Source organism: Onychomys torridus, chromosome 3 (genome assembly GCF_903995425.1).
Source record: "Onychomys torridus chromosome 3, mOncTor1.1, whole genome shotgun sequence".
NCBI classification, from domain to species: Eukaryota; Metazoa; Chordata; class Mammalia; order Rodentia; family Cricetidae; genus Onychomys; species Onychomys torridus.
Window position 1 is genome coordinate 4,593,354 of NC_050445.1, and position 22,736 is coordinate 4,616,089.

General features: G+C 44.8%; 1 protein-coding gene across 1 annotated transcript; it reads right to left on the reverse strand.

The window, feature by feature from the left end:
- Positions 1 to 1,844: 1,844 nt before the first annotated feature.
- On the reverse strand, positions 1,845 to 9,002 carry Cnpy1 (canopy FGF signaling regulator 1). Its single transcript, XM_036180781.1, is given in 5 exon segments — positions 1,845 to 2,426; positions 6,290 to 6,386; positions 8,089 to 8,292; positions 8,572 to 8,912; positions 8,915 to 9,002. Coding segments are annotated over 5 exon segments (768 nt in total). The 3' UTR covers positions 1,845 to 2,388.
- Between the last annotated feature and the right edge of the window lie 13,734 nt (positions 9,003 to 22,736).

Here is a 22,736-nt window from a genome sequence, read left to right on the forward strand (position 1 = left end):
CATGTCTCCTCTTCTTGCCTTATATTATTCACCCTCTTCCTAGGAATTTTAATAATAATATTATTATTATTACTATTCTTTATTTTTTGACCTTGATCTAGCTTGATTTCTGTCAACGCTAAGAAGCTTCCATCATGTAGCTTGGGTGGTTTGTTGTTGTTGTGTTTTTGCTTGTTCTTAGTTGTGGTAGTGGCACTCCCTGGCCTTTCATTCTATTTTGCATTTGGTGTCATTTTGAAGGCAGGAGAGCGGCCAAACAACACAGCTTCTCTCTTCTACTACTATTCCCTAGCAAAGCAGGCACCTCAGAGGAAGCAGGCCAAGAGAAACCCAGGATTCTGGGTAATTCTCAATCGAATGGAGGTTTAATCAGCAACTCAGTAAGCTACAGACATTCCCATGAGCTCAACAACCTTGATATGGGAAAGAATTACAGAAAAAAAAAAACAAATGAACAAACGAACAAACCATGAGTCATGAGATACCAAAACCATTGTAAGATCCAAGATCCTGTTCGGTGAGAAATCCATGAAAATCTGGGAAGCAAAGGGTCTGACTATACATCTGTGTAAAGCCCTCCCCCGCCCCTGCAGCTGACAATGAACCTGGCGTTGGAAGTCTTCTTAGAGTCGCCTTCTCAGCCTTGAGCTCATGAAGGCACATTTTAAGAAACAGCGTCCTAGTGCGCATTTACCAAGAATGTCCAAGTAAGAAAATGCTAAAAAGACTTCCTATCTCAAAGGCTAAGTCAATCTTACAGGTTACAGAAATAAGATACAGGAACAAGGACACCCCCCTCCCCCTGAGTGACATCTCCCACTATAGCTCAGGCTAGGCTTTAAATAACATTGTCTTTCCCGCTGGGAAGTAGCACCACCTACCCTTGTATCTCCTCTTCCTTGTCCGTTTGGAGCACAGAATCTCAGGGTTACAGAGGTCCTATAACACCGCCAGCCACAGCCACAACGCAAAAGCACACTTTCTCAGCTTTCCAGATAAATGAGTGGCATTAAGGCTTAAGACTAGGGGGAGGGAAAATAGAAATCTCTTCTCTTCGTTTTGGTAATTTTTAAAAAAAAAAAAAAAAAACAAATGTAAGGATTATTCTGGCCGAGGAGCCCAGTGAATGACCTGAATAGTGCAGTTTCTGGATGGTTTTATAAACATCCATTTTAGCTCTTCCAGTACAAAATTTGCCTGTTACCCATGCAAGTCTCACTGACAATGATGAAAATTTCATTAATTAAACAGGTGTAACCTGTACCCTCACATGCTGAATAATTAAAGTTCAATTCCACTGAATGCAAATTTAGCAGAGACAATGAGAACACTCGGGAGTGACTGTTATTACATTTTGCTACAATAAGTGTGGTAAAGGTGAATGTCTTTCCCCATCCAAAAATAAATACATAAATACAAGTCCCATAGAAGAGTGAGAAATCAGCCTGCAGGAAAATCTACACACTGTGATTGGTGCGGGGAAGCAAACCAAGAGAGATTCGGGCAAGACAAGAATACGTTCAGTGCTGTTAGCGTTTGAAATCCACTGCAAGTTAGCTCTCGGAATCACCTGAACTCACGGTGTGGTCAGCTGAATGATGGCCATTCACCATAGAACCAGCTAGTCACTCTCTTCTAATTATTCCACGGAATCTTTTTAATTAATTAATTAATTTTGGCTTAGTTTTTCGAAACAGGGTTTCTCCTTGTAACAGTCCTGGCTGTCCTGGAACTCACTCTGTAGACCAGACTGGCCTCAAACTCACTGAGATCCACCTGCCTCTGCCTCCCAAGTGCTGGGATTAAAAGGCGTGTGCCACCACTGCCACCCACCACGTATTATACTGAATCTAAGGGATAAAGTTCTAAAAATTAAGAATCTCCAGATCTGTAAGACCTACTCCTGATTGAGAGGAGTGACTTTACAAGTACCGTACAGAACCTCCCAGAATAACCAACCCATGGCATTAGTTGCAACTGAATGCCTTGAATTTGTGGTCAATCAAATATTTGAGAAATCAAACCAAGTTCTTTCCAAATAGCAAATCGCAGATGGATGTGTCAGAGACATTTGCTATGAAACACTCGTACCCACTCTTAAATCCCTACTGACTTAAGAAATGGCTTCACCTTTTTTCCCACGGCTAAATTTAATGCTCTATTGCCAACCCAGCTTCCATCCAAATATGCAAAGGGGTGTTCAGTTTTATAAACTTCTTTTCACCTAAGAGAAGACTTGGAGTTTGTCATGATGCCAAGTCAGAGATTTTCAAACCAATATCACGCATGAGACAAGTACAGTAGACATGAGATGAAATTCCTTATCATGGCCGTCGCACGATGTGAGGTGCACAGTGACCTCTGGGACTGTGACTCCACTCCTCACTCCTAGGGTTCAGGACGATTGACTGGAGTACCACACAGATCTGGAAAAAGAGAGTCATAATGAGTAAAACCCAGGTCACTGAGTCTTTTTTTTTTTTTTTCTCCACAGAAGGCCCACATTGGTGGCAGCGTATTTTAAAGCAAGTGTAAACATACCGAAAAGTAGAAAGGAACACATATCCTGAGCCCAGCTTCCAGAATGATTCACAGGCCAACCCAACTGTTCTCACCTCATCTTCCGGTCTTTTCAGACCAAGCATCTCTGGAGGTCCCCCACAGATGCCGGAACATTTAAGGGAGATATAAGCAGGGTGCTTCACAGTGAGAATGGGCGACGATGCTGGCACAGAACTCAGCAGGCACTAGCATCTTGATTCACACTGCTTTAGCCATGTAATTTATTTCAAATGTATTAGCCTTTGAGAGTAAAGATTGTTTATGTGTTAGAAGTTAAGTTTCCCCTCTCGGGTTGAGAAGTCAGATAAAATTGAAGATACTTGTTCACTTAAATGTCAGCTGGCCCTTTTCTAGATACTTGATATCTTACTTACACCATGAGTTCTGTTAAGATGTTTCTAAGTGTTGCAATTGGATATTAGCACAGAGTGATTAATATAGAACACATTTCTGTTTCTACTTAGGTCCTTACATCTCCAGGGCACCAGTGTAGCCATTCACTTCCAATCCACAGCCCCATGTCCTTGTATGGATACAGTTGTATTTTGAGTTCCAGTCTATATCATATCACATCACATCATATCATATCATATCGTTTTCATATATCGTATCATATCATATCATATCATATCATGGTTTTAGTCATTTTGATTTCGAGATATCAAAGTGACCCTCATGAGGTGACGGTGTTTTAGGCCACAGAAGATGCCATTGGGAAAACCTAGCAAAGTTACTTTTCTTTTTCTTTTGTCCATGAACAAAGACATAGAAATAAACCTGCCCCCCCCCCCCCCCGCGCCTTACACCATGAGCAGACTGTGCTCAGTGACCTTCCTTCCTCCCAACTCAACTTAGTGGCACCCACAGATCCAGGCAGCACCCTCCCTCACTGAGATCTTCCCCACTCATTGGTGACACCAGTGTTTATGAGAGTCTCCCTGCTGTGGCACTTCATAATTCAAACATGGCCGCCCTGTGACATGGACAGGTCTTCTCCATCATTCCCCATTTATGTCTGTCACCTCATGGGTGAATGACTGAGCCTTGACACATTGAAGAGTCGGACTGTGTCCTCATCTGCTCTGCTCCAGAAAGGGAGATGATCTAGACATAGCAGGAAAGAGCAAAACACCTGTTTACGGTGTGTACGTTAGATAAGGGAAGTAAGAGTCTGGCCAATCTCTCCTTCTAGAAACATCTATTTTCTAAATAATTATTTATCTCCCTGTGAGCAATAGACAAGCATTTCCTAGTTCTCAGGATGGCATCTTACATGTGGTGTACTCCCCCACGCCCACATCCACACGTACACACGGGGCACAGCCCTGAGACATGGTTTGCATTGCAGAGAGAAGAAAAGCTACAGCAAAGCTGCTGTCTAACAGGAGGCGTGCTGAATCTCTGAAACACAGCTGGTGCCCTGCTCTGGCAGACAGGCCACTGCACTGTGCTGTAGATGACACCTTAAGGCACCAGGAATTTTCTATGACGTGAAAGAGTCACCTTTCTTCACGGGAATCTGAAGCCATCCCATGTGTTGAATCACAGCGCTCCTTTGTTATTCTTGCATTCACGAGAATTGATTTGCTAATCTGTTTTTCTTGAGTCAGAGCTCATGTAGCCCAGGTTAGCTCTGTGGTGTGGTGTGGTGTGTGTGTATGTGTGCGTGCGTGCGTGTGTGCGTGTGTGTGTGTGTGTGTGTGTGTGTGTGTATGTGACATAATCCCTGTGTGTATGTTGGAGGTCAGGCAATTATACATTAACTAATAACTGCTCCATGAGTATACATTATGTACAAGATGCCATCTTGAGAAGGAGGGAAATACTCACCTACTGCTTTTAGGGAGACAAGTAATTATTTACAGCATAGATACCCCTAGAACTAGAGATTTGGCTGGTGGCTTGGCATTTGTATCACTGGACGTTCTTTGAACTGTTTCCGGCAATAATTTATGTCAGTTTGAAAAAAGCAGTCTACCTTGCTCTCACAGTGTTAGCCTGCTTCAGTTGCAGGGCCAAGGGTGCTCAATCTCTGTTAAACACTAAGTTGTCACAGTTTTTGGCTTGGGTATAAGCTGCTGTATCCATCACAAGCTTCGTGAAGAAGCCTAGCCTGAAAGAGCTCTATCCACCGTGCTGTGCTGCCGGAGCAGAGCAGTCGCCTCCAGCTCTGAGCAGCCCAGCTGCTGGCAGGGGAGGGTGTTCCCTTTCACATTAGTAGTCCTACATGTCTCTTAGGTTTATCTCCACATGTATATTTTCATTTTTATTTCCAGTTACACCTATATAGAAAACGAAGAGAGGGTGCTAACATTACTGACTGAGTCAAATTGCTGAACCTGGGAGCAGTCTTCCCCCTAGACTCTTAATTCAGGGGCAGTGACTCCCAGAGACAGTGGCTCACACCCTCTCTTTCTGGAATGCCTACGTGTTCACGTAGTCATTTCTGGTGTCCATTATAGGTGACTATGGCTGGTTCAGATATTTACAAGGAAAATTAGCAAAAAGATTTCAAACCCTGCTCATCATATGTATACTAAAAGCTAACCTACACCTAACATAACCAAACTGATTGAAAAACCTCAGCAAGCCTTTCTTTGGGAATTATGACCATGAACTTGTATGAATGTCACAATTCTGTGATTACAGAACAACATAAAACACCTCAGGCTACCAAACAACCCTCTCTATCATTTTACTGCATTTTTCTACAGGCTCCCACTGGAATGGAATTTTAAATAGAAAGCAACCTTATTGTCTGCTCAGAGTGAGAAAACTTAAACTGTCTTGTTAGTGAGTGTGTGGCCCTCTTATCTAGAAACTTCTAATGACACCAATGTATAGCTACAAGCACACAGTATGAGCACCACATTTGATATATTGGTGGCATGTATATACTCTTTATGAATACCTGCTAATTTTAACCTCAAGTTTTTGCTTACTGGGCACTACACTGGGTTAAACCACTGTCTTCATATAAACTCATTCATTTTCTTCCAAAGGACATCTGAGAAGCTCTGCTCGACAGACTCACTCTGTTCTTATCTCTGTATAAACATGTCAAAATGAGAGCAGACTGAGGAGGGGCTAGCCGTCATAGGCTTCACCTTGGTCTACAGTAGATACTGCTCATTTTTTCCCCTAGTTTCTAAGTGGGCATACATATGTCTGAAATATGAAACAAGTATTATTTAAACATGTTGAGACAGAAAAAAAAAAAAACCTTTTTAGATGTAGATACACAGGGGAACGAACTTGGAAAAAATATCCAACATATCCCCCAACCCAGACAAGCAAAAACATTTTATGCTTTTTCTTTCAAAATAAAAATCAGCACCTTCTGTTGTTAGAACAAATACTTAAGCTATAAAATATACTTAAGAACATCCCTTCCTGGGCCAGGATAGAAAAATCTAACATCTATGGCTTTAAAATTAAAGTCAATGGCTTTGGGGTCACCCAGCTCTGAAAAGCAGTGGGTTTCTTAAAATTAAAGTTGAGTCTGATTCTTTGAAAAAAACCAGAGGAGGAAAGTCATCAGGGAAGGCTCCTGCCTGGGTTTCTGTAGCTGTTTTTTGGGGGCAAGGGGTCCTGTCCCTAGAAACCTGTATCCGAGCTGAGCCTGGCTGGCAGGGAGGCAGCCTGGCTAGGCTGCAGAGGAGCTGTGTAAGGAGGAGTGAGGGCGGGTGAGCGAGGCTGGGAGCACATGTTACATCAGACACAGTACCTGATTTTTCACTGCACAGCATGTCAGCTAGATGGTGTGCCTCCTGGGCGATAAGTGCGAATATCTCATCCTCATACTTTTCAATGATGGCTTCGCACTGCAGAAACACAATAGCAACACGTGTGAGCAGAGGCCCATGGGCAGGGCCCCTTATTAGCACAGATTTAGAGACATTTTAGTAGTGGAACACAGGAAAGCATGTAACCAAGGAGGTCGGTTTTCCTTGGCACCTTTGGTTTGATACATCATTGCACAAGAGTAACCCTCCTCCAGAAAGGCCAATTGTATCATTTTCCTGAGACTTAACTAAATGATTACTCTGTTGGAAGACCTCAGAGGAGGAAGAGGAGGAGGAGAAGGGAGAAGGAAGAAGGAAGAAGGAAGAAGGAAGGAAAATGGCTGGCTATGTTTCTTTCTATTCCTGAAGTCTGGAGTGCAGTAGACAAGAAGTAGTCGAAAGCTTTCCTTTCCCACTTCCTTCAACATTTTAAAGACCACATCTGGCAATGGTTAAGCCAGTCTCCTTACAGTTTAACAGAATAATCCACTTTGTGGTTTGGAAATTTGAAACAACTGAGGCTCCTCAGCCATCACAACAATGGCACCTGCCAGCTTAGCTGCGGAGCACTTGCAGTCCTTGGGAAGTTTCTCTGTCGACCCTTTAGGAATCCAGCTCAAATCCTGGGTCTGCTTTCCAAAGCAAATAAAAATTCAAAATAAAACAAGCTGACACCAGGCAGGAGGAAGCACAAATTTGCCATGGGATCTGAAAGTGTGTCTCTCCCATCAAGAACTACCAGGCTATCTTTTTTTTTTTATTTTTTGGAACTGTGAGTTACTGATGGCCATTCACTGGAGACTTGTAAACCATCTCTGTGTTCATTAAACAAGACTCTAAGAATTTTAAATGGCATTTAAAAATATTTAAATTCCACTATAATGTGTTTATTTAAAACCTGTGAAAGACAAACACACTCACATCACCATCCAAGTTCCATGGGGCTTTTAGCCCTGAATTATTGCCCTCACTTTTTAATTAAAATGAAATCTCCAAATGTCAACTACAGCCCCATGTTGGGGCTGCAGCACGCCTGACATTTTGGCCACTGTGTGAACTTAATGCATTTTTTAAACAGGCCTGCCCATCACTGTGTGATTCCATAGCATTAAGTAAGGGGAAATACGTTGCAATGTGTTTTGCCAGGCACACCCTAGTAAGCCAGAGGCCAACTTTTTAGTAAAATCAACTGTATACTGAAGGAAATGTGGGATTGTGCTCTTGACCCCAAGCGTTAATGTAGCCTAGCCTGAGCTACAAAACTGAATTCACCGGAGGAAAACACTCCTTGAGAAGCCTGTGGGGGTTGGAGAGAGGATCTTGGGGCTACCATCCCAACATTTAGCTATAAATATTTGAAAACGACTCTTGGCCTCAGTTCGCATTTCAGCCTAGAAACCACAAACCCTTCACTTCTTAGGTGGAAACCCAGTTCCTTAGAAACAAGACAGGCTGAGGTCACCCCACACCAGCAGAATGTCCCAATAAACAATGTGCACCAGGACAGGGCACCTCCATAAAACTCCCTTCAATCTCCAAACTAATCACTGAAGGATGCCACGATCCCCGAGATGTGTCACAAGCCAAGTCACGTAAGTGTTCCGTTAAGACTTAGGCAGTGGGCAGCACAGGACACTAGGGCATGTGAATGTGCCTGATTGTCCACTGCTCATCAACAGCTCAAGAGTAGTCACAAGCGGAAAAAAAGAGATCCCAACAGGCTCTTAGAAGGGGGGCTTACCGCGAATTTCAAAGGTTTGAAGGCATCAGAATAAAAGAAGAACTTTTTATATTCTTTGTATATTTTGTCTCCCTTTCTAGGAGCGTATCTCCTGAAATACTTCTGCTTGGTCACTGGGTCGTCCTCCAGCTGGTAATCGTTCATTCGCATACACACTTTATCCAAAAGATCGACGAGGAACGCCTCGGACTGGGCCAGGGGAACCTACAAGAAGAACAGAACCAGCCAGGACACTTGCTTACGCACACGCGAGTCCAGTGGATACGTGGAAGGACGGCTTCTCAATGGAAGCAGCTGCACGGTTCTTTTTGTAGTTTAACGCGAGCTTAAATTCTAGCGAGAAAACAACATGTTTGACAGTGGACAGTAAGAAACTGAACAATCTAGAAACTGTATTTATGTCATTTTAAAAGTTGTTGAGTAGAGGCTGAAGCACAGAAAATGGGAGGGCCCGAGGGCGTCGAGAGCGCATCAGTTCTGTGCGGAAGCCACGCTTCTGCCCATCCCAAGTCGCGCTGCCCCCCTCGCCTTCCGGGCATCTCGCAGCGGCAGTGCCGGGTCTATGCCGTGGTGGTCGTAGATAGCGGGACCCGGGACGCCCCTCACAGGCCTCGGTTTGCTCTGGGAACAGCTGGCGCGCGTCCCGGGCGCCCCTCTCCCTCCGGGACCTGCCGGGGCGCGCCGGGCTCCGTGCCACCACCTCCGCCCCGGGCGCGGGTCAAAGAGCACCCCGCGTCCTTGGAAACCAAGACAAAACCTCGTGCGGCGTCTAGACGGGTCAAGGTGCAGGAGGCCTGGTCCCCGCGGCTCCTTCCGGAAGGGGCGTGGAGCCGCCAAGGGCGCCCGGCCGGGCCCGCGGCTTTGCGCGCTTTCTCGCTCTCCACCCTCTGCTGATCAAAGAAGGAAGTTTGCATGACAACCGCGCTGAAAGGGGCTGCATGACAAATGAACTCGGTTTCTGCAGTGTTGATATATCCAGCCCCCTTTGTCCCCTTTCACACGCAGTGTGAACCCTTCCGGTGCCAAGGACTGCGCGACATTCACAGGCGCGCTCAGGGCGCACAAAGGGTCCCGGCGCTTCCCCGCCATCTGGCCGCAAAGCCGATTCGCAATTAACATGAAAGCGCGGGCGGCGTGGCCCGCGAACAACACCCCCAGGTCGCCGCAGCCCCCAGCGTCCACTAGGAACCGACCCTGGGAGTGCGCTTTCCCCTGAGCGGAGGAACGGCGCGCTAGGACCGCGCACGGTCACAACCCCGCACCTGCTGCGGCCCAGGTGAACCTCAGGCCGCCAGGAACTCTCAAGGTTCTGACTTCGCAAGAGCAATTAACTAAATACGTCTGCGAGCTAAAACGAGCACACTCTGCAGCAGGAGTCAAGTTCTTTCTTCCAAATTCACCAAATTAATATATATATATATATACATATATATGTATATGTATGCATATACAGAGAAAAAATGAAAATTCTTCAAGGGCACTTTTAATCACAACTGGCTTTTTATTTATGCTTTTCAAACTTCGTAAGTTGCAAAAATGAAAATCACAGGTTTACTCACTCATCTGAAAATCGAGTAGCTGAGGGACACTTCAGTAAACTTGGCGTGGCGGGGGGCTGAGGGGGAGGCACTGGGAAAGGCTAGAGATCGCAAAGGCAAATTCTTACGTTAATGACTCAAAGCGGGCCTTTAACACGACGATGGCTGGTGTTTTCAGGGGTACCAGTGTGCTGAGCGGTTTTCCTTAACTGATACACATAAATGGCAGTTTCTAGTTATCCACAAAGGATTTCAAGTCACAGCGAAGGGTGGGATCGTTTATTTAAAACAAAACAAAACAAAACAAAACAAAAAACAAAAACAAACAAAAAAAAACCAAAAAACTAATAGCAACCAGGAAATTCACTTTCTCCTTCCCTCCCCCATCAGAAAAGCAAACAGACTATGCGTGGGGGTGGGGCAGGCCTGGGGTAGGAGGGCCCAGGGTGCGGAAGAGGGCCCTGGGAAACCCGGTCCTGTTACCAGGCCAAGATCCTCTTCACACACTAAGCGTTTCTAGTCGCTTCCCTAGAAACTGTTATGTTTTTCTTCCCCTTTCAAATTGACCTAGTACTACTCTGAGCTATTGCTAAGGCCTGTAAGTCTGGGGCAAAACCATGAAAGCCTTCTACACATTACTTTTGAGAACTTTTACATATTTTTCCTGGGTTGCACTTTTTGAAAGCAACTCCTCCACTTTAAAACCATCAGTGGGCTTAACAGTGAGTTGTTTTTAAAGTATAACCTTACACCTTTGGATATGGAGGCAGCGTGCTCTACTTTAACACAAATAGGTGTGTGTGTGTGTGTGTGTGTGTGTGTGTGTGTGTGTGAATTTTACTGATTTGTTGTTGTTGTTGTTGTTGTTGTTGTTTAAAGTCTGAAGATTGACAGCTTTTGAATGGCGTTAGCTAGCTAGCCCTTTGCAGGAGTCTTTAAAACCAGGCGCAGTTGCTGACTGAAGGCTTACACGATACTATAAGCTCCTCCGGAAAAGGCAAGAGGGTGCTGAGGTCATTTTACGGAAGAGTCTTCAAAATTTGATCTTAAAATCCCTGAGCACTGGATATTGGAAAAATATTTTTAAAAGATGTTTCTCACTACAGCTCTTTATACATGTATTAAAATCTACATTAATATGATTCCACTCAGCTGAACCACCTTTAGTAAATTTAAAGACTGTTCGCAGAATAATTGATCTCCCCCCAAATTGTTCCGATTCTAAGAATGCATTAGTACTGAGACAAGTGGAATAAGAACCAAGTCTGTCTTTGTACACAGTGAAGGTTTTGAATGGAACTTGTCAATAAAGCGACTCCCTTTGTGATCTTCCAGGAACCTCGCCTCCGCCATGCAAGGACTGTCTCAGAGATACTGGCCTCATTAAAATATGAATGGAAAGGGCCGCTGTCGCCACCGCTGTCTCAGTGGAGAACCCGGTCAGGCTTCTCCAGCAGTTTTCTTGCTGTTTTATGTGGATTCATATAGCACGTTAGAAATGTAAAAGTGATCCAGTATCCTTTCCTCTCTATCCTTGGGAACCTTAAACAAAGTAAACCTGACATCTCCCAATTTTGCAGCCCTCCTTCCCCTCTAAATCACATGTGGCATACGCAGCATCCAACCCTCACCCCACCACCTTAGGCTTCTCCTAACCACTGGCTTGTGAAGTGGGCAGGAGAAAGGGCTTGGGAGGTACCAGACCACAACTTTGAAAAGTAGCCTAAAGTTCTGGCTTGGGTTTCTCCAGGAGTCTGCAGCGAGGGAGTTCGTTACAGACCACTATGACTACACTTTAATAACAGCCAATTACAGCATGCTCCATGTTTTTCATTACTGTGTCTCTGTTAATCTTGTAGCAAATTTCTTGCTTGATAGCTATCACAACCAGACAGGAATACAATTATGTCACAGCACAATGGACGTGGAGACGTTAGTTGTGATGCATCCCCTCTCTGCCATCACAGCCTGACCGTCGCCAACCAACTTCATTCATCTCCATGGATGTTTTGCGGTTTTCCTTCAGACATGAAGGTGCACTTAACCTGCTTAGTGGCTGATAATTTCTTGTTGGAAAGCAAAGGTTTTCCTTTCCTGAGGGTTGGTTAATGTAGCAATTCTAAGTGCTTTAGAGCAAACATGGACCCTGTTTAACGGCCAACTTTCCTTCTTTAAAGAATGGACTGACCACTGATATTAGCTAAAATTCAATATTTAGATGCAAAAAGTTACTCCTCACCTTAGGCTTGGATTCAGAAACTCTTGTAGGCTGATGAGACATATAATTAGCTTTTATGTTAATTGTATGACATTCCTTCATATATTATGCAAATTGGTTGGCTGTTTGGTTTTATTGGACAATACGATTACAAATCTGTAGGAATTCATTTTGATAAGAAATAATAAAAGATGGTGGATTTTTAGTTATATATATATATATATAGGGGGATCACATCCAAACCCAAATAGTAAGAGAGATTTATTTTTCCTGGTAGCCTGTATTTAAAGAGCAGCTGGAACATCACAAATTCTCAAAACTGGTGTTTCAAGATTCCACAAACTTCCTGTCTGTACAGGTGGGTCTGTGGGCTACACAGGCCCTGAAACCACTACAGTATCCTCGCCTTCAAGAAATCCATTCCTTATCATCTGAATGATGGAAACAAATCATTCTGATTTGAAAGGCTATTTTTGCAAGTTTTTCTGTCCTTACCATTAGCATATGAGGGTACCGATCAGTAGCATGTATTCTCAAGGAGTTGAATATTCATAGCAAAATGAGAACCCTGTGATTTAGGGGAATTCCCCCCCCCCAGACTCAAATCACACTTTTTATTCTGGAGGTTATCTTCACTTCACAGTGACAGAAGAGAATAAAAAAGAATCATACCATGGGTCAGGATTAATGATCACTGAACTGGGGAGGAGGGTCATGTAACTCAACTTCTAAAGTTAAAAAATAAGTATCTTTCTCACATTATTAAATATTAAATCTCCACTGCTATTAGGTTTCTCATTAAAAAAATACTCTGCAAGTTTTTTTTAAACCTATTAAATTTTGAAATGTATTAGGTAAAATGAAAAGCACAGCTACCCATAAAAAATCACGGCCATTTTCAAACTTCTGTGAAGTCCTGTAAGCAAAGTCTCAGGCACAGTGTCACCAAGCACCTGGATTTGTCCTGTACTTAGCATGGTCCTGGGATTCTGCTGCTTCAAAAGTCCCCAGTAAGAGAAAGCCAGAGTGCCACCAGGGTGGCTGCAGATCAGAACAGAACAAGATTCTGTTTATTTAAGGCTGAGGAAAGCTCAGGGCCAGTCTGATCTACAGAGTAAGTTTCTGGGTAGCCTGGGCTACAGTGCTCTGTCTCAAAAGATCAAAATAATTGTTTATTCATTCACCAAATATTACTGAGCCTTATCTACACTGAAGACAAATGCATTTGTCAAATGCAAACTTTTAAAAAATACATTATTTTTTATTTTATGTGTATGGGTATATACATGTCTGTGTACCACATGTGTAGACACAAAGGGCAAAAATTTAAGCTGCTGTGTGGGTCCTGGAAAATGAATGGAGTCCTCTGAAAGAGCAGCCATTGCTCTTGACTGCTGAGCTATCCCTCCAGCCCCCAAAACAGATCTTCTTAAAGACTCTTCATGATTCTGAAGAAAATAACACTGAAATAATTTTATTTAACTAGAATATGTTCTCAGCAGACATCAGCTGGTAGTAGTGTGGCCCCATCTACAGTATGGCTGTCAGAATTGCCTAAGCACTGTTGCTGCCTGTGTCCCAGCAGCTGCTCGCAAATGACCAGACTGAAACTTATTAATTATAAATGCTTGGTTAATAGCTCAGGCTTGTTACTAGCTAACTCTTACATTTTAAATTAACCCATATTTCTTATCTATGCCCTGCCATGTGGCTTGGTACCTTTTCTCATTATGGTAACTTCATCTCCTTCTTTCCTCTCGACCTCAGACTCCTCCTCTTCTTCTCCGCCCTCTCTTTTTGTCTGCAAGTCCCCCCTAACCTCTACCTGTCCAGCTATTGGCCAGTCAGCTTCTTTATTAACCCAACCACAGTGACATATATTCACACAGTGTAAAGGAATATTCTGCACCTTCCAACCCAACCTTATTTTTCAGTATCTTGTTACCACAAATCACTCTGTGGCTGCCCAGCTGTCTGCTGTGCCAGCTCTGCCAAACGTGGTCCATGGTAGAAAGCAGGCAGAGGTATACCTGGGAATCTACTCTGACATTGCTCAGCTTTGTCTTTTGCATGCCATGGGCACATGGCAAGGAGGTGGTGAGATTGCCTGGTGAAGCCTGGGACATTCAAGAGGAGGAAGGTCTGGGACTTGAGTGATGGGTTAAGACATGTCACCTCCACAGAGGGAAAGCACATGTACATCTATGCCCACATCCATAGACACACACACACACACACACACACACACACACACACACACGCACACGCACACACACACGCACACAAGCACGCACACATAGATTATGCAGAGAGGACCAGCTGACAATAAATCTGAAAGCACTGTGTGGCTGGCTTCTGGGTGGGGCTAGTGACAACTGCAAGCAGAATGACTATTGGGTTTCCAACCATCTGCTCACGAGACTGCTGGAGTCTCTCTTATATAGAGCCCCTAATCAACCGGCCTCCACATGCCTATCCTGGTCTCAAGCCCCCAGTTCACAGGGCTCTGTCATATCCTAAGAACAAGCCTGTGTTCTGTGAATGAGTGGCTAACTCCCAGCCTCCAGCTGAGCCTGAGGATACCCAGGGGTGTTGGCACAGGGCCTTTTAATGTTCCTTTTTCCTGTGTTCCTGTACCATTCACCTCCCTGTCCAAGGGACCTGGAGACCTCAGGGCTTCTGAGAATTTGGGTCTTTGGCATGAACCCTGTTCCCCTTCACATGATAGGAACCTTGGTAGGCAAAGACTGAGCAACTGCCCTAGGCCACCCACACAATCTTTCCTCTCAGCAGGCTATCTTCATAACTACAAGCAGAAGGCAGAGGGAGAAGAGGACTCAGATTGGGCTGAATCGAGACCTTTCTACAGCACAATAGACCCAGCCTCTCTGCAAAGGCTACAAAGAGGAAGCTCACTTCTCTCCCTCCCATCCTCCCCATTCACCCACCCACCCATCCATCCATCCATCCATCCATCCATCCATCCATCCATCCATCTATCCATCTATCTATTTATCTATCTTTATTTCTTAAAACCTGCCTGTGTAGCCTGGCTACCTCAGCCTTCCAAGTGTTTCCATTACAATTCTATGCACCATGTCTGTCTGAGACAGCTTTCTTTAAAATCTTTTTTTTTTTTTTTTTTTTTAGCTGAGGATCAAACCCAGGGCCTTGTGCTTGCTAGGCAAGCGCTCTACCACCGAGCTAAATCCCCAACCCTTAAAATCATTTTTTAATACAAAGAATAACACTTCCATTTTATTTCTTTTTAAAAATCCAAAAGAGCTGGGTGGTGGTGGCGCACGCCTTTAATCCCAGCACTCAGGAGGCAGAGGGAGGCGGATCTCTGTGAGTTCGAGGTCAGCCTGGTCTATAGCGTGAGATCCAGGACAGACACTAAAACTACATAGAGAAACCCTGTCTGGAAAAACAAAAATAAAAACAAACAAACAAAAAAATATCCAAAAGAATCAAAAGGGTAAAAAATAAGGAAAATAAGGTTAACACCTACATCAGGTTTAGGGGCACTTCCAGAATTCTCTGGGACCTGGTTGAAACAACAGTGACCTCTACCAAAGCCATGGCTGTGTGGGCGTCCCCTGCTCAGCCCCCAGTGTGGAGAGCCTCTCTCAGGAGGATGACCTGGCAGTTCCCTCTGCCCTAACAGCACTCCCGCACTGTTGTGGAATCTTGTTGTCTGGACATGGTCCAGTGTCCTTGAATTCTGTTTCTCAACCAACCTCAGCTGGCACACAGGTAAAGGCTGGACGGTGTTCTCCCACATTCAAACCCCCAGGACTTTAGAACATGACACACCTATAGACAGGGACTTTGATGAGGGAATCGAGGTTAAGTGATATATTTGGGGGTTGCCTTTCTCCACTATGTTATATATGTTCCTTACAAGAAGAGGAGATTGGAACCAGTTGTGGTGGCATACATCTTTAATCTCAGGCACTCAGTAGGCAGAGACAGGCAGTTTTTTTATGAGTTTGAGGCCAGCCTGGCCTATATTGTGAGTTCCAGGCCACCCAAGACTACATGGTGAGACCCAGTCTCAAAAAATAAAATAAGATAAAGAGGAGGAGATCTGAACACAGATACACAGAGGGGTGACACAGAGAGGAGAAGATAACATCCATAACCAGAGGGGCTAGCCCTGTGGCACCCTCAACTCTGACTTCAGGAAAACTGACTAGGGTGTTATCACTAGGACTTTGTTTGGGAACCTAGCTAATACACATGAATCCTGAAGGTCCAGCTCCCACCTTGTTCACTACATTCCAGACCCAGCACACTGAACATCCCCAAGGGTTAGGTGATAGTGGGCTGCAGAAACCCCACATGCAGAGACAGCTAGCTATCCAGGCCAGGTCCTAGGAAGGTCCTACTTGCCTTATGAATGAAGCTCTGCCCACTGAAATCCTCAGTGCAGTGTGGTGGGGAAGGGGCCTTGGGTTTGGGACTAGCATGAATACAAGAATCTAGTCAGGCTGTAATTACCCAATTATGGATAAGACTGCCTGCTGTGGAATGATCCTTCTGTACACTGGGAACATGTATTACTCTTATTGGTTATTAAAAAGCTCACAGGCTGGTAGCCAAGCAGGAAGTTTAGGTAGGACAGCCAGACACAGAGAACTCTGGGAGGAGGAAGAATGGAGCAGGAGGAGTCACCAGGAGCCGCAGAGGGAGCAGGACATGCTGGAAGACTGGTAAAGTCATGAGTCACATGGCAGAATACAGATTAATAGAAATGGGTTAATTTAAGTTCTAAGAGTTAGTTAGTAATAAGCCTGAGCTATCAGCCCAGTATTTACAATTAATGTAAGTCTCTGTGTGGTAATTTGGAAGTGGTTCCCAGGACAGGAAAACTCTGCCTACAGCTGCAAGTGACCTTTGGTCTCTCAGCATCCTTTTCTGTCAACAGGGCCATAGCAACACCATTTTGTGTATCTGATAAAGCATTTGACTAGTCAGGCAACAAAGGCAGAGTCTTGATATTCTCTTCTGATGGGGCAGACTGTTTTAGAATTTATACACTTTAATGAGACAAATTTTATGAGTGGGATACCGCTGTACTTTTCACAGATAAGTGAGGGGAAGGGGATGCCATTCCCTGCATCCTAACAAGCATAGCAGTGGGTGAGCTCTGGTCAGCACACAGCCACCCCCTGTGCCCCAAAGCTCTCACTGGAAATGTCTTCTCCCTCTCCAGCTTCTCAGGATGTGAAAGCTTGTGGGATGGGTGGCAATAATTGGTTCCCAAGCATGTCTTGGGACCAGTACCAGCACTAGGACCAGCTTTCCCTGAGGCTCCCAGGCACATCAGTCTGTCAGAGCAGAAGGCCGGGAGAGGTTCTCATTGTGGTGTCTTAAAAATATTGCATTATGCCAGGTGGTGGTGGTTCAGAGGTCAAACCCCTTGAGATGCAAGCCTGAAAGCCTAAGCTGGATCCCCCAACCTCATGATGAAGAGAGAGAAGTCACCCCTGAAAGCTGTCTTTTGACCTCTACATGAATATTATGGCATATGTGTGCACATCATACATACACATATATACAATAATAATAGTCAATTTAAATTTTTTTAGAACTTGGGTATAGCTGGTAGACGAGTACTTGCCCAGATGAACCAGGGCCTGGGTTCCACTCTCAGAAAGGCAAAAACAAACAGACTGATAAGAACAGGAAACAGAGGCAGCGGGGAGGTCTCAAGCAGTCCCCAGAGCCTGTTGTCACGTTGTTTGTGCTGTTACAGAGCTGAACATTCTTCAGCACTGTTGAATCTCTCTTCATTTCATTCTTTCCTCCTGGAAGTATCAAGGCTTCTCCACAGACCTCTCAGGGGATGTGCTGCACTAGGCTGAGAAGCCCACGTGACTGTAACCTCCTACTGTCTTCAGGAAAGACTTCTCAGCCGACCCTGTCCTTCCAGACTGGAGTTGAGACATAGGCTTGATGTTTAACATCAGGATGTCATGTCTCCTCCCAGCTCAGAAGTTTGTCTCAGAAACACCAGTTCAATTCCAGGTAGAAAAGGGTGGTGTCACCACCGGGGAGCTGGTGGCTGGATTATTTGTGTTCTCTTGATGCTTGTGGTTCTAGGAACCATCTCCCCTGATTTGGATAGGATGAGTGTGAAGTATGAGGAATTAACTGGCACACACTGACCCCAGCACTCAGGAGATAGAGGAAAGTGAATCTCTATTAATTCAAGGCCAGCCTCTCTCTATAGAGAGACCCAATCTCAAAACAACAACAAACAAAACAAAACCCCAGTGGACAAGCATGAAGTACATCCTAATTAGTCTTAACAATAACTACCTCCCCACTTCTAGATTCAGATATTGAGGGTAAAAGCAGAGCAGCCAGCCACCAGAGAGACTTCTTACCTCTAGGAATCCTCACACTGAACTGGGGGTTGGGGGAGAGCCTGTCTCTATGAATCCTCAAACTGAATGAGCCTGAGATCCTGTCTCTACCTGCCTTATATTCTTGTCTCCACCTCCCATGTGCTGGGATTAAAGGCATGCACCACCACTGCCCAGCTCTGTTTCTCTTTTAGACCATTTCAGTCTTGTGTAGCCCAGGGTGGCCTTGAACGCCTGATCTTCCTGCTTCCTCCTCCCAAGTGGTGGGATTAAAGGTGTGTGCAGCCACTGCCTGGCCTCTACAGTTAACTAGTTGGTAGCTCCGTCCTCTGATCTCCAGGCAAACTTTGTCAGAACACAAACAAAATATCACACAACACAAGCCCAATCTATGTCTGTGTCCCCAACAAATTGTCCTGGTGAATCCATTCTGTCCTCATTAAGTAACTTTTGTCATTTTCATTTATCTCTTTTGGGGCCATTGGTGATTTACATCACACAGTCAATGTGCTTACTGTCCAAGAATTTAAGAAAACATGAGTATTTATTGCAGCAATGGGATTCAGACATGATGGTGTTTGAATAGGAATGGCTCCCATAGGCTCACATGTTTGAATGCTTGGCCCATAGGGAGTGGCACTATTAGGAGGTGTGGACTTGTTGGAGGAAGTGTGTCACTGTAGGGGCAGGCTTTGAAGTCTCATATGCTCAAGCTACACTCAGTGTAGCACAGTCTCCTTCTACTACCTGCCGATCAAGATGTAGAGCTCTTAGCTCCTTCTCTGCCTGCATTGTGCCATGCATCCCATGGACTAAACCTCTGAAACTGTAAGCCAGCCCCAACTAAAGGTTTTCCTTTATGAGAGTAGCAATGGCCATGGTATCTCTGCACAGTGATAGAAACCCAACTAAGACAGACATGAAGGGGAAAATCCATTTGAAACTTTAGCATCCTGAAGAACCAAACTGTTCCTTCCAAGGCTTCACCTGTAATTATAAGGTTCCATCTTCCCTCCCATACAGAAGCAGTGAACCAGACACTCCTGTCATTTCACAGTCTGCAAATGTAGTAGCAGAGTACTTCATAAAGATTCACAGCTCATGGGTTGATGGGATGGCTCAATGGGTAAAGGGCTTTGTTCAATCCCCAGGACCCACAGCATGGAAGGAGAAAACAGAGTCCTTTAACCTCCTCATGTGTGCTATGACATGTGCGTGCTGAGACATAGACAGACAGACACAGTTTCGCCACAAATGAAAAAACAAAGCAAAGAAACAAACAAACAAAGCTATGACTGCCCTCCCCCCTCCACTAATCCATAGCACATTACCCAGTGCCTTGATTTGGACATTTTTTTAGGGTGATGATAACATTTAACAATTATCAGCAACATTGCTTTGAGTGTTCTTGTGCATGTGGTATGTTTTCCTCTTGGGTTCTCTTCTCAGGGAATATTGCTAGCTGTAGATACCAGAACAGGGGCCGTCAGTCTTACATGCATGTTCACATGTGTTGTCTTGAATGCTGCCTTTCTGGGTAGAGGCATGAAAAGGAACTTGGCTAACAGATGTCAATAAAGCGAACATAAACCAAAACAGTGAGCGGGTCCTTCCCGAAGAAACAGCTACCAGCAGGTCACTGACTGGGACTCTCTAATCTTCCACCTTTGCTGACTCTCTTTAATCAAGCTGAGAAGGGGGAGGGAAGGGAAGAGGGAAGGAAGGCAGGAGGTTGAGAGAGAGAAAGACAGGGAGAGAATTGGGTGTTTATTCCTGTCCTGGTGGGGTGGTGGTTGGCCTCCCTGAAGACCTGTCTCAGCATCTCTGGGAAGTGGCCCTCGGTTACTTCCTTTGTCATCACGTAACCTGTTACCATGTTTATTTGGATGTCCAAATAAACCCTTGTCCCAGAAAAACAGAAGTCTCACTTTAGTGGTTTATTTCAGGTAATAGACGTGAAACCATTGTCTCTATCAAACAGTATGTTTTCTGCACTACTTAAGGCTAGCAACCCCAGGAGATCACATTGGCTGTCTTTGCGCTGGTTGGTGTTTTGACAATTTGACACAAAGCGAGACATATCTGGAAAGAGGGAGTTTTAACTAAGGAATTGCCTCCGTAAGATTGGCAAGTAGGCAAGTCTGTGGGGGCATTTTATTGATTAATGATTGAAGTGGAAGGGCCCAGACCATTGTGGGTAGTGACACCCTTGGGCAGGTGGTCCTGGGGGGTATAAGAAAATAAACTGAGCAAGCCAAGAGGAACAAGCCAGTAAGCAACGTTCGTCTATGGTTTCTCCTTCAGTTCCTGTCTTGAGTTCCTGCCCTGACTTCCTTCAATGATGAACGATGATGTGTAACTATAAGCTGGGATAAACCCTTTCCTCCTCACATTGCTTTTGGTCATGGTATTTCATCACAGCAATAGAAACCTAAGACATTCTAATTTTTTTTTAAAGATTTATTTATTTATTTATTTATTTATTTATTTATTTATTTATTTATATGGGTACTTTGTCAGCATGTACATCTACACACTAGGAGAGGGCATCAGACAGTTGTAAGTTGCCATGTGGGTGCTGGGAATTGAACTCAGAGCCTTTGGAACAGCAGTGAGTGCTCATAACCACTGAGCCATCTCCCCAGCCCCGACATTCTTATTTTTTAACACTGCGTTTGGACAAATACAATCTCCCTGCCAGCTCATACTCTAGGTAACTTACTCCAGGTAAGAGAATTCTTGGTTGCAGGTGGAATCATGCCCGTAAAGGCCAAGTGCACTGGATAAATCTCCATCAGGAGCTCTGTGCTACGGGTGATGGAGACAAAGATCAGCGGCACATTCCTACTGGGAAGACCAAATTTCTTCCCATGCCAGGTACCAAAGAATGATGGGGAAAATCTAGTCTGGTTAGAGAGTCAGTCCAAATGAACCTGAAGTGACCACCTGGTCACTATGTCCTGAACAGGACAGGCATGGTGTCAGACAGGAGTCATGGCAGTGAATAAATCACATGCAGAGCATGTGACCTTGAGGGTGGCCTTCTCTGCTGCAGGCTCCTGGAGCAGACTGCTTATGGACAGCCCTGAGCTAAGAGTAACTTTTTGCATTTATAAAATGTGGAAAGGTCACATGGTGTAGGGGAAGAGGTACTTTTCAATGGGAGAGCATGCAAAGCTTACATTTCAGCATCTAAAAGTTCTTTTTTTGTGGCACCAGGGATTAAATCCAGGGTCTCAGATATACTAGGCAAGAGTTCTAACACTGAGGTACCTCCAATCCACTTAAGTACAGTTATATTCACTTATATACTGCCCAAAGCTAAGAAGTGCAGTGGGGTGTGTCTTGAGCTGGTGACACCATCAATCTTTACAGGTAATGCTACATACACTATGGTCCTCTTCAGGTGACCTCACACTCTGCACCTCAACATGGCCCTGCCCCAGGTATAACACAGTCTTGTCCCATATGTGATGCCATCTTATCTTCCTGATGCATTCTCCTCTCTCCTCTGATACCAGATAGCAACGCTTTCCTGGAAAACACACCTGTAGCTCCACATGTATGGAACATACACACACAAGTACCTGAGAACACCAAGTTGCTAAGGGATGGCTAAGGAATTCCCAAGGAGTTGCTCTCATCAGGCCAGAGGCATAGTAGGCCTGTGTATACCTGGAGAATTTAAAGTCACTACATGTGTCATGGACCAAGAAACCAGAGTCATGTTACTGGTCACTTACTCCACTTGGTGGGTGCTTGAGACCCTCAGTAGATTCTTCCCTTATTGAAGCCCCCGACTGTCTTAGGGATGTGATGGGAGGCCAGCAGGACCAGGTACCTCTGAAGGTCTCCATCCTAATTGTTCATCTTTCTTCATAGAGGGGAAACAGCTTCTGCAGACAGTTTTTTACCCATGGTCACAGGCCTAGTTTACATACCAAAAGCAGAAAACAAACCAGGTCAACTAGATGCCAAAGGCCTTGAGCATTAGAGGCCACAGTGGAGAGCACCTCTTTAGATTTTGGGAGGGGGGCACCAGGTACCTCTGTGGAGTGCTCCCTGTGAGCACCTACACTGCCCTGCATCCCCCCTGGGCTACTTGAACAGCAAGCCAGTCCCAGTGATCCTTGGGTGCTTGTCCTATGGTCACAGCTCTAGAACAGCATTCTGGACTTATTCCTCCTCCAAAACAATTGGTGCCCTTGCTTTCCTGCAAACAGGCGGACTCAAAGCCAGAGCACATCTATTCCAGCTGCATATGTGCCAGGGCATGGCGGTGCCCATTGTGCCACACAGCTCCTTTTGTCCCCAGGGAGACACAGGCAATCCTTTAAACATTTCCCCATTATCCTCCATTCTCCACCCGATTTGTGGATCCACACGATTCTTATTCAGTGGATAAGGAGCAATTAACAGGACGAGGGATTTATTAAGGATAAGTCATGCCAGACGGTTTTGACAGCTTGTTTTGAGTGTGACAGAATTACCAAATCCAACGTTAGCTGCATTATGTAT